This window comes from Hordeum vulgare, chromosome 4H (genome assembly GCF_904849725.1).
Source record: "Hordeum vulgare subsp. vulgare chromosome 4H, MorexV3_pseudomolecules_assembly, whole genome shotgun sequence".
Taxonomy (NCBI): Eukaryota; Viridiplantae; Streptophyta; class Magnoliopsida; order Poales; family Poaceae; genus Hordeum; species Hordeum vulgare.
Window position 1 is genome coordinate 11,799,070 of NC_058521.1, and position 12,095 is coordinate 11,811,164.

Sequence of the window (12,095 nt, forward strand, 5' to 3'; positions counted from 1 at the left end):
CAACTTGACCTGAAAAGTCTCAAGACTTGGAAGAATCCAACAACGTGATTCTCAAGTAACAGTATTATTCCCAACGCAGGTGTTTCAAAAGATGCAATTTCATTCCCGCGACACGCGTCGGAAAGCCCCGTATTCCGAACAGAAACATATTGATCCCTATTATGATGCCTGGGAAAGTTACAGATTCGAGAAGCCGAAACCAAGCACTCGGAAGAAGCTAAACTGTAAACATCATAAACCTGAAGACACTATTCATATATCAGAACTAAACAGCCGGGGAAAACCGACTACTGATGATCAGCTGCCATCGTTCACAGTAGCTTCACGCCGGCAGCCGTGAGAGAATCAATGACGGCTTTGACCTTGCCGTGGTACGTCTGGTCTCTCGACATGGAGACGGACACTGCAGGGATACCCTGGAACAGCAGGCGCTCGCCGAGCAGCTTCCCGATCTTCGCAGCTGCCGCGACGTCCCGCGTCGACTCCATGCTCGGCCTCAGGATCTTCTCCTGTGAGCTCGCTGCACAGGCGATGGTCGCCGATGGGGTGTGGATGACCTGGGCCGTCACAAAGTTGTTTGTGAAGTGCATCTTCAGAACATAGGGCTTCAGGAACTTGGTGATTGCAGGTGCCCTAGCTGGTGCAGGGATAACCATGTCGGCTAGTTAAGCTGATCTGCGAAAGCCAGGAAATAGAAACTGAGAGTTAGCCAAGAACACAACCAATGTTTCAGAAAACTGCAATTATCCTTAGTACACAACAAAAAAGGTGGTATATGTTGCAGATTCTAACTCAAGGATTGCATACAAATGTATAATGTATCAGACTAGTTGGTTGGTCCCAGTGTCCCATTATCAGCCTTTTTTTCCTAAAGCTTTTATTCAAGACTAGCCGCAAAACCATTTAAACAAGTTGACATACTCCAAGGACTGAATTTTGAGGAGAAAATCTGAAAATGATACTACTAAATATGGACATAAGGAGTTATTAATCCGGAAAAACATCATTGGAAGGAACATCAAAGCAAATCCAGCATTTATGTTTTCTCATTTGAGACTTGCAGAACTTCCTAAGGATACCACAAGCAGGAAATGAAAATTTTACTTTAGGAAGATTGTATCAGGTAGGCATGTTGTCCTTTGAATGCCACCATTCTTTTCTTCCGTAGCATATAGAAGTTAAGAGTGGCCAAAGTGTTGAAAATTGCTTTAATAAAGAAGTATTTTGCTTCTACAGAATTCAATTAAGACACAAAACTTCCACCAGGATATTCAATATCAAAAGGCAAAGCTAGAACATATTGCACTGCTATATCCCCAGGGCTAAATTCCAGACTGAACTAGGAAAACCCTTGAGATCACAGTGAGTAGGAAAGAACTGTTCTATGCAAGAAAATAAACAAGGGATGTTCTCCTCAAGAAACCATAACTGCAAGTTGAACTGAATCCACTTATTGTTGTCATAGGCAAAGATGAAGTTGTCTTATCATTTGAGACTTGCAGAACCTGCTAACAGTACCACAAGCAGGAAATGACAATTTTACTCTAGGAAGACTATACCGGGTAGGCATGTAATCTTTTGGATGCTACCTTTCTTTTCTTCCATACCATAAACGGATGGGCATGTGTACAGGATGCAACTTGATTCTTCAAAGGATAAACATTCAGGCACATTCCGCAGACTATAAGGTAAAAGTATTCCTTTATATATACTTAAAAGCTGAATAATCTCACTACTTGCTAGTCGATGCATTCTATTCAGTTCAACCAACGCCTTTTAATCAAAGAAAACGGGGAAGTGAAATAACTTTCAGATCCACAAATAAGCAGTGAAAGCACATATCAGCCAAGACATATTGCGCTGCCATATCCAGGGCCGAATTCCAGATTTTTTTGACACGTGGCTGAATTCCAGATTGAACTGGGAAACCCGTTGAAATCACAATGAGTAAACAAGAATGGTTTTATAGAACAAAACAAACAAGGAATGTTCACCTCAAGAAACCATAACTGAAAGTTGAACCAAATCCACTTATGTGGTCACAAACACCGATGAAGCCGTTTTATCATTTGAGACTTGCAGAACTTGCTTACAATAACACAAGCAGGAAATAACAATTTTACTCTAGGAAGACTGTATCGGGTAGGCACCTTATCTTTTGGATGCTACCTTTCTTTTTCTTCCATACAATAAACAGTTAGACGTGTGCACAGGACAGGATGTAACTTGGTTCTTCAAAGGACAAAATTTTCAAGCACATTACGGACACTATGAGATAAATGTATTCCTTAATATACTTAAAGCTGAATAATCTCACTATTTGCTAGTGCATGCTTTCTATTCAGTTGAATCAATGCTATTTAATCTAAGAAAATGGGGAAATGAAATAACTTTTAGGTCCACAAATAAGCAGTGAAAGCACATATCAGCATTTCAGTTCTACACAATGTTTGATAAACTTAACGCAGTTCAGCTTCAAACTTCTTGGGGGGGTATGTAAATTCCACAGACATATCTGATATCAGAAACCCTAAATTGAATTAAGACTTTATTGTTTTCTAGGATGGGAGTGATTCCAGAACTTAAACTGAGAACCAGAATTCCTGACAAAATCATTAAAAAAAGCCAGAAATGTTTCTCCACAAGAAAATATGTACATAAAAGAGTTATTCAACCGGACAAACATCTTTGGAAGGAACATCAAAACAAATCCAGCAAGGATGTTTGCTCAATTCGGACTTGCAGAACTTCCAAACGACACCACAAGCAGGAAATAATTTTTTTTACTTTAGGAAGATTGTATCAGGTAGGCATGTTGTTCTTTAAATGCCAGCACTCTTTTCCTCCATAGCATATAAAGTTGGGTGTGTCCAAAGTGTTGGAAATTTCTCTAATCAAGAAGTATTTTGCTTCTACAAGAAATCAATAAACACACAAAACTCCCACCAATATATTCAATACCAGAATTCCCTCGATTAAAGCCAAGGCATATTGCACTGACATATACAGAGCTGAATTCTAGACTCAACTGGGAAACCACTTGAGAGTTGAGATCACAATGAATAAGCAAGAGCTATCGTACACATGAAAACAAACAAGGGATGTTCTCCTCAAGAAACCATAACTGAACGTTGAACTAAATCCATTTATGTGGTCACAAACAACGATGAAGCTGTCTTATCATTTGAGACTTGTAGAGCTTGCTAACAATACCACAAGCAGGAAATGACAGTTTTACTGTAGGAAGACTGTATCGGGCAGGCATCTTATCTTCCGGATGCTGCCATTCTTTTTCTTCCATGCAATAAACAGTTGGGCGTGTGCACAGGACAGGATGCAATCTGCTTCTTCAAAGGATAACATTTTCAGGCACATTCCACACACTATCTACTAAATGCATTCCTTTATATACTTAAAGCTGAATAATCCGACTACTTGCTTAGTCGATGCATTCTATTCAGTTCAATCAACTTAGTTTAACCAAAGAAAACGGTGAGATGAAATAACTTTCAGAAGCACAAATAGACAGCCGAAGCCACTTCAGTGTTCCACTTGCACAATGTTTTGATGAACTTAACGCGCTTCAGTCTCAAACCTCCTGTTGGACCAAGAAACCCTAAACTAAGCTGAATTAAGGCCTACTGCGCTGCGCTTGTGAAGGAGGAGAATCGTTCAAGGACGGGAGCGATTCCGGAACCTGAACTGGAGACCAAACCTCCTTACCAGATCATCGCACACACAGAAAAGAACACGCAAGAACTGTTTCTCCATCCCACAAGAAAACGTAACAGCGGTACTGTATCTTGCAATCCATGGAAAAAGGATCGTCCTTGTATGCTACTCGCGTATGGGCACACACTACGAGTCATCCGATTCAAGGGTCATGGGACCGGAACCGCGTTCACAACAGCATCATCTTCCAATCGAGAGAGGGAGAGAGAGAGAGAGAGAGTCTTACCGGCGGCGGCGCTGTGCTCTGCTCTCGTCGGGCGGGGGGCGGCGGCGGCGGAGAGAGGGGCGCGGGCAGTGACGTCTTGCCCGCCTACAGGGCAGGAATGCAAATTCGGAAGAGCGCAGGGGGCTAAGTGAAACAAAACCATCGGAAGAAACAGACGGCGGAGAAGAGCGAGGCGTCCCGAATCTCAACGCTTCATTCAGAATTCAGGCGGCGCAAGGGAAGAAGGAGCGAGCGATGCAGGCGCTGGCGGCGCGGGCGGCGCGGGGGATGTGGCCGGCGGCGGCGGGGGCTGGGAGGGGGCAGGTGCAGGTGCAGGCGGCGCGGGGGATCGTGGTGCAGGTGAGGGAAGGCAACCTGGAGCGCGCGCTGCAGGTGATGGAGCGCAAGATGCGGTCCAGCGGCGTCGAGCGGCTCATCAAGCGCCGGACGGAGCACCACGTCAAGAACTCGGAGAAGCGCGTGCTCGCGCGCAAGGCGCTCATGGCGCGCGTCCGCTCCCAGGAGCTCGGCAGGAGCCTCCGCGACATCCTCATCAAGAAGATCAGGTCGGCGCCACCCCCACTCCCACTCCCCTCCTTCTCTAGTAAGTAAGTAGTACGTACAACATTCGCGTGATGGCTGCGAGTCACTGCGCTGGGCCGCGGTGCTCGCCAGGCGCTCGATGAAATGCCGGTTGCCGGTTTTGGGTGCCAGGACTTGTGGGCTTGGTTTCGCATGGCAGATGCTTGATAAAATGCTTGGGTGGTTAACTACTTACAAGACTGTGAGAACCTGAGACGCAGATGGATTACATATTTATACTAGTACTATATATGCTGTGGCTCGGCAGGGGCGACAAATATGTGCTTACTAGTTTAGAAATGTGGGCTGTCGAACAAACACGGAGAAGATTTTGTGATAGAGTGGATTAGGTCGGCCTCAGATTAGATATCCGCGCGGAGTCATATTCTTAATCTTATTATGACTGATGCCGCGCATATCATAAATAAATGGAGAAAATTGCAAGTCGGTGTTCCACAAACTTATAATGATCTAGTAAAGCGAATACAGGTTTGATCGCTTTAATCAACAAAAGATCGTTTTATGTTTTAACCATTGACTGTTGACTTAATTTGTAAGTTCAGCATTACTTGATATGAAAATAACTTCATAGATGTTGTGTTAGTTAGTTGACATAGTTAACCTCTGATATTATTAAACCCTTGAATGCTGGCCTAATTTATAAGTCTCCTTTGTTTGTTTGCATCAATGTTGAGCATGACATAAACCTCTGATATTTAACTGAAAGTGTTAGATCAACTCTATAGAATTCATCTGGTCATGAGGTGCACTGCAAATGTAGAATGTCATAGTGTATGCTAATGAAGTAATGATCAATGAACCTTATCAACTGTCAAGCACGCACATGTGAACCAGTATGAAGTGTCCCATTTCCTTATGACAACATCAGCATACTGAACCTCATAGTGCACAGCGTCTACTTATGAGCTGTATGAGACATATATAATTTGAATTCTGCTGGGCTGCCATTTCTCATTTACTATCATTTCGTAAAATACATGCTAAACAAACAAAACTACTATCCTGGTAAAATTGGAAAAACAAATCTAACACTGCCCTATTTTGGCACCTAGGAGGTTAATTTAAGTTCATGAGAAGTGTTAGAAAGTACTTTCCAAAACCAATTCCCGCAATCCACTGCACTAACTGAAAAGGCCAGCTGAACTAGTGCATGCCAGCTTTCTGCTTAGCACCTTTGCCTGATGCAACTACATTGCTTCCTGATCAAGCAGTTGGGTTGTGGATTGTACAATTTAAATTGTTACTCCTGGGATTGTCTTGAGGTTGTAACTGTGATAAGTTAGAGGATATATCTAGTGCAGCATATATTTGTCGAGTTACTGGATGAACTAAGTCGGTGGAGAATCGCAAATGGAAACTGTAAAGATTCAAATCTGGGTCACACTGGCAGTAATACAGAGAACAAGTATGATGCAGTAATATTATCTGTTTTCGTAGGATTGGGTTATTGCATAGTTTCTAGAGCTTTCACACCTGTATTCACATTATTGTGGTTATTATTGATTATTTATATCTGATGCGTCATCATGGAAAAGTTTATGACACATGTTACTGCACTGATCACATGTTTGAGATAATCAGAGAATGGAGGGAAATAATTCATTTTCAGACCCATCGATGACAATATGACCACACAAGCAGTGGCGGAGCTTGAACCAAAAGTTGGGCGGGCCGGGCTGGCTAATCTAGAGATTAGCCTTTGCTTACTGTTCCACAGTCCAAAACTAAGGATATAATGAAGAAAATCCCGCTCTGTTGGGCGGGCCGGAGCACGTGTTGGCCCACACGTAGCTCCGCCCCTGCACACAAGTGCAATCATCGTACTGCGATGCTGTATATATGTTGTTAGGTCTGTACTACCTCAGATTAGGGGCGCCCCGCTGTGGCTCCATATCTATGTAACTTAGTATTTCTGTCAGATACTTCCTCCGTCCCAAAATAAGTGTCTTAACCTTAGTACAACTTTGTACTGAAGTTAGTACAAAGTTGAGACACTTATTTTGGGACGGAGGGAGTACGTGCTACTGCATTGGGCATGAGGAGTAATGAGCAAACCGCTAACATTTACTGATATAGAAAGTCGAGTATGTTGAGCAGACTAATATCTTACAAGGCATACCATTTATATGATTAGCACAGCACATCAGACTGAAAAGCCATTTCATTTAGTCGAGTTCTCTGTCTATAGAAGGAAATAAATAGTATAATTTCATTTTAGTAGGAGGCACTTAACGTATACTGTTTTGTGATACTGTTTGCACTTTGTGCAAATTATCTCTGCAAGTCCTTTTAATGGGCCTTCTGAAGTACATAGCCATGAAGCCTAATTCAATATTATACATTTACATTTTGTTGAAAAAACGTTGCATCATTATGCTTCATGAAAGCCTTCCCGCAGAAGTCAGCATTAAGTATAATTCTTGTTGTATGAATCCCATTTTTTTATCTGTTTATTGAAGAGTGTTTGCTCTGTGCAGGGGTCAGTAGTAAGGGCATCTCTCCGTGGGCAGCATTTCAGCAACATTCGCCGGTATTCCAGGAGGGTTACACCGCTATTCGTCATGGGTGCTCCATGCTGAACATGCAATCAGTCTCCATGGTGGGATTTAGTAATTGAACTGATTGTTTTTTGTTGAACTGTAGATCTGTGTAGAGCAGGTTGATAATAATAGCTCAGCTGCATGCCAAGAATCTTTTCACCTATTTGATCATAGGCAAGTTTATGATAAATTATTTGTTGAGGAACTTTTAATGTGCATCTTGGTAAATGGTAATGTACTTGGTGTCTCTGAATCTGTTATGGGTGCTCTGTGTGGCTGATGGAGTGCTATATGCCAACAGTATGCTTCCAACCTTACTCCTCAAGAACGCAAGCCGTTGTTTTCCAATCCAATAGCCCTTTGTTTACATATGGCTATTTTGTTGTGGCCATCAAGATGCTTCATATCATCTGCCTCCATGGAGGCACCCTAAGTACTTGGGAGTTGGGACATAAAAAAAATGAATATATGGATTGAGCAAGCGAACATCCTATTATGTGAACCACGACTTTTCACCCGCTTATGTTCTCTCTATCGGTCATCGTGCTCTTCCTTCTCATCAAGTGTCCTTCTTCACTCCCGCTCTAGACAAAAGACAAGTTGTGTCTTCCACACCACTTTGCTCCTTCATTTAGCACCTTCGCTTTATGTCGCTTCGTCTGTCTATAACTCTCACAAGTCACTGCCTTAGTTCCAAGTTTACAACGGCACAGACTCTCACAAATCACTGCCTTAGTTCCAAGTTTACAACAGATGATGACGCACTAAGCTCCTCACCTCGTGACGAAGCCATATACATTCAATATTAACCCTCAATTTGAATTTACCATGTCAGACCCGAATATCAATAGAAAACATTTTGTGATCAGAGAACAAACTACCTTATTGGGAAAAGGATAAAGTTCACCTCTTATGAAATATGACCTACACCACAACCTTGATCATGGATTCATGGGTATGGTAAGATTTGGCAGAAAATGGTGGAAAGTTGTCAAGTACGTTTGTAACCCCCCCCCCCCCCCCCCCCCCCCCACACACACACACACCAACCACCACACACACATAGGCACACATTAATAAATGTTTTAATATAACAAATGCAATTCCCTTTGAATATAGTCATGTTCGATGACATTGGCCAATGACTTGTCAAGATGGCACCACAAGCCAAATAAACCCACATGTTTGATAAACATTTGTTACACTGGCTTTGCAAGTTATTTGTTTGATAAACCATGTATTCATGACTTTGCAAGTCATGAATACATGGTTTTCTTGGACCCGTGACTCCATGGCCAGTCATGAATGGTGAAAAGGGACGGTAGCATGGCGACACAACTGAGTGTAGGACAAAACATCTACCCGACCAGTATGCACTGGCACGATTGCCCCGTAGCCCCCAAAAAATGGGCTGCAACTTCGATGTTCTGTGGTACCAACGGTCAACGAAGCAAAGGAGAGGGGCATAGTTGCACGTGGGAACTAGATAAAAGGGACACAGCAACCAAGGGTGGCCGGCGACTGGCGGGAAGGTGGGCCATCGTGGCTGGACCGAGGATTGTGGTAGATCAAGGGGCACTGCATGAAAACGGAAAGCGATCATTGATTGCTCTTGGTTGGAAAACCATACTACGATGGTAATTACAAGTTGACGGGGGCACATGCTAAGTAGGAAGAGGGAATGCCCGTTGCGTATGACATGAGAGTTGTCTTTTAAGGCATCAACGAAACCAACACCTTTATTTTGCACGACGTCGTGCCCACGATTGTAAAAGCCCGCGGTTCTGATGTCACATATTTTATGAGGAGGGACGATGAGGAGGCGTGAAACTGGGGACAAACCATGACCAACCAACTCCTCTTGAACCGTAAATACAATTTGATGGCCATGGTATGGTAATGATAAAGGCATGCTTAGCGGATAGCCCTAAGGATGCTTCCCCACATGTTCGGATGGTCCAGTTAGATTCGGCCGACGCTTTAAATGTACCGGGATCTCCTGAAAGAGAAGATGGAGAGAGATAAGAAAACATGAGAGTAAAAGATGATGACATCAGGGTCCATGGCATGAAAGCCATGAACTTTTGGTCATGTGACTGAAAATATCAAATTTTTTTCCAAGATGAAAAGACCATGGTCCATGGCACAATCCAGAATCTTCTTCTTGGGTTGACTCAACTTTCTGAAGCCCGCTGCAGCAGGCCCACAGTTTCTTTCAACGCCACAAAACCAGACGCGTCACGGGAATATTCTATTTATTTTCCTTCCTTCCTCGCCGACGAGAAGCAGGGGAAAGAAAAAAAGATCTTAGCTTTAGCTCCGACTCGTAACGCCAGTTCGTTCGTTCGTTCCCCTTGCGGCGATCGCCGGCGAGGGGTGGAGGGGATGGACGCGGCGGCGGCGCCGTCGTCGCGGCGCGTGGGGACGGGGCGGTACAGGCCCCTCGTCCCTCCCAACTACGTCAGCCTCCGGGACCTCCAGGAGCTCCGCCTGAGGGAGGAGGAGGAGTGGCGGCGGCGCGAGGAGGAGGAGGCCGCCGCGAGGAGGGTCCGGGAGGAGGAGGAGGTGCGTCGGATGCGGGAGGAGGCGGAGGCGGAGGACGCCGCGAGGCGGGTCCGGAAGGAGGAGGAGGAGGAGCGGCGGAGGCGGCAAAAGGTGGAGGAGGAGGCCGCCGCGGCGGCGAGGAGGGTTAGGGATGCGACGGATATGAAGGGCTCCTCCTCGTCGCGTGCCCCCTTCAGGTACAACGAGAGGCCCCGCGGAGGGCCGCGCGTGGTGGCCGTGGCGCATCCCCCGCCCCCGCCGCCGCGCGGGGAGGGTTCGGCCGTGGATAGTGGCGGCGCCGCGGGAGGCAGCCGCGGCAGGAAGGGGCCGGGCCGCGACGCGGCCGATGGAACCCTAGGCGGCGGAGGTGGAGGCAGGGCGCTGGATGAGTGGAAGGGGAAGGCCTCCGCGGGTTTGATTGCTGGTCCAGCCGGCCCAGCTACCGGCGGCAAGCCGGAGGAGAAGAGTAAGGGGGAGACCTCTGGATGTCAGGCGAGTAGTGTGTTGCCAGGCGAGCTTGCCGAGGCAGACGCTGCACCATACCGAGGCAGTGTCCGGCCCAAGTACAAGCACAAGGGGAAGAAGGGGTTGGATGGCCGGAGCACAGAAACAGCCATGTCCAGCTCTTTGGTTGAGGCGGTGAAGGCATCACCAATGCGAGTCGTCGATTCGGAGAACAATGGGAAGACTGTCGATTCAGAGAACAATGGGGAGACTGGATCGAATAACAAGAGCACAGGGAAAGCTTCGGCCAGCCCACCGGGCGAGGCAGCTGAGGCATCACCGCTGCAGGGAGTCAAGTGTGATAACAAGTGGAAGAAGAAGAATAAACCCCCAGGAGGAAGGCAGGCAGGAGCAGCACCTAGCAGCGATTGGCCCAATGGGAGGAGGGGCCAGCCCCGTCCGTCGGCTGAGGGCAGCCGTGGCCGCAGAAACGGCGATGTTCAAGGAGCCGTCTGGGAAGCAAAATCCGATGGCCTCGGGGGAAAGCAGCCGGAGGTGGAGGGGAAGGTCTACTCTCATCCGCCAACTGAGAGCGGCAGCAACAGAAGGAGGGGCAGTGGTCAAGGAATGATCAGGAAGGCGAATTTTGAGGACTTGGGGGAGAAGGAGCCGGTGGTTGAGATGAGGCCACAGCCACATCCGGCTGCTGACAGCAGTAGCTATCTAACAACTAGCGGTGATCAAGGAATGAACATGAAGGCAAAATCTGAGGACTTTGGGGAGAAGCAGGCGGTGGCGGAGATGAGAGCGCAGCCGCATCCGGCTGCTGATAGCGGTATCAATCGAAGGAGCAGCAGTGATCAAGAGATGAACCAGGAGGCGAATTCCAATGGCTTAGAGAAGCAGCCAGTTGTGGAGATGAGAGCTGCAGCCCACCAGAAGCCATGTGATGCGAGGATCTCCCATGGGCGGCGGTGCCCTGGTGGTCACAGCCGAGCGAATGGCGCCGCAAGGCAGCAGGGCAGCATCTGGGTGCCCAAGGCTGCTGCTATCCCAGTCCGCACCGAAGTCGGAAACATTCCATAGACAGGAAGTATATATACTAGTAATATGTGGTAACATGTGCCAGTGGTAGATTTTCAACAACTGAAGGTGCTAAATCCTATCTATAAGTAGAATATAGGTTACCATGTAGGATTGGCGGGCTTTGAGATTACCAAATTGGGTTGCCGGACTTTATTATCACCAGATTGGTTTTGGGGTAATAAATATTGTAATCTCTGTAGATTCCTGCTGTGATTAAATCATTGTAATTTTTTGGTGGGAATTTGCACAAGATCCCTGCGTTCCAAACAGATTGCATTAACAAAAAACCGTGGCATTGCAGGTGAGGATGGTGAATTAGAATTGACTTGTATCTGCAATAAATTCACTGATCATTGTGAAAATTTACCGACTAATGCACAGTTCAACTGTGAAAGAACCGAAGCCTGTTTCCTCAATTCAATTCCTCATGTTACTGAGTGAATGGTGCCGCAAGGCAGCACTGGGGCGTCTGGGTGCCCAAGGTTGCTGCTGTGCCGGTCCGTTCCGAAGTCGGAAACTTTCCATAGACAGGAAGTATATATAGTAGTTATATGTGGTAACATGTGCCAGTGGTAGATTTTCAAGTAATGAAGGTGCTTGTTCTTATTTATAAATATGAAGTGCATGTAGAATATAGGTGTCCATGTAGGGTTTGCTGGCTTTAAGATTACCAAATTTGTTTGCTGGACTTTGCTATTGACAAATTGGTTTTGTAGTTATAATGTGAAGTCTGTAGATTCCTGATGCAGTTAAATCATTGTCATTTTGTGTGTGGAATTGCCACAAGATTCTTTGGTTGCAAACAGATTGCATAAACAAAATGGAGGCATGGAATTGGAGGTGGAGATGATGAATTAGATTTGTATATCTGCAATACATTCACTGATCATTGTGAAATTTACTAACTGATGCATGTTAACTCAATTCAATTCCTCATGAAA

The 12,095-nt window shown here is 45.8% G+C and overlaps 2 protein-coding genes and 5 non-coding genes across 7 annotated transcripts; 1 reads left to right on the forward strand and 6 right to left on the reverse strand.

The window, feature by feature from the left end:
• Nucleotides 1–82: 82 nt before the first annotated feature.
• Nucleotides 83–4,048, reverse strand: LOC123447253 (50S ribosomal protein L18-like). The gene is made up of 2 exons (XM_045123841.1): nucleotides 3,959–4,048; nucleotides 83–675 (listed from the first exon to the last, which is right to left on the reverse strand). Exon 2 carries the CDS (start codon nucleotides 654–656, stop codon nucleotides 312–314), a length of 345 nt encoding a protein of 114 aa, XP_044979776.1. The 5' UTR covers nucleotides 657–675; nucleotides 3,959–4,048; the 3' UTR covers nucleotides 83–311.
• LOC123451638 lies at nucleotides 1,035–1,152 on the reverse strand. Its single transcript, XR_006632466.1, has one exon. It is a non-coding gene; the product is annotated as a small nucleolar RNA snoR104 (small nucleolar RNA).
• On the reverse strand, nucleotides 1,474–1,591 carry LOC123451637. The gene has a single exon (XR_006632465.1). It is a non-coding gene; the product is annotated as a small nucleolar RNA snoR104 (small nucleolar RNA).
• LOC123451639 lies at nucleotides 2,054–2,171 on the reverse strand. The gene has a single exon (XR_006632467.1). It is a non-coding gene; the product is annotated as a small nucleolar RNA snoR104 (small nucleolar RNA).
• Nucleotides 2,719–2,836, reverse strand: LOC123451640. Its single transcript, XR_006632468.1, has one exon. It is a non-coding gene; the product is annotated as a small nucleolar RNA snoR104 (small nucleolar RNA).
• Nucleotides 3,169–3,286, reverse strand: LOC123451635. Its single transcript, XR_006632464.1, has one exon. It is a non-coding gene; the product is annotated as a small nucleolar RNA snoR104 (small nucleolar RNA).
• Nucleotides 4,049–4,081: 33 nt separating the features above from the next.
• LOC123447254 lies at nucleotides 4,082–7,333 on the forward strand. Its single transcript, XM_045123843.1, has 2 exons — nucleotides 4,082–4,503; nucleotides 7,018–7,333. Exons 1-2 carry the CDS (start codon nucleotides 4,193–4,195, stop codon nucleotides 7,025–7,027), a joined length of 321 nt encoding a protein of 106 aa, XP_044979778.1. The 5' UTR covers nucleotides 4,082–4,192; the 3' UTR covers nucleotides 7,028–7,333.
• The last annotated feature ends 4,762 nt before the right edge of the window (nucleotides 7,334–12,095 follow it).

Coding starts and splice junctions, on each gene's coding strand:
- LOC123447253 (XM_045123841.1), bottom strand. CDS start 656: ATGGTTATCCCTGCACCAGCTAGGGCACCTGCAATCACCAAGTTCCTG.
- LOC123447254 (XM_045123843.1), top strand. CDS start 4,193: ATGCAGGCGCTGGCGGCGCGGGCGGCGCGGGGGATGTGGCCGGCGGCG.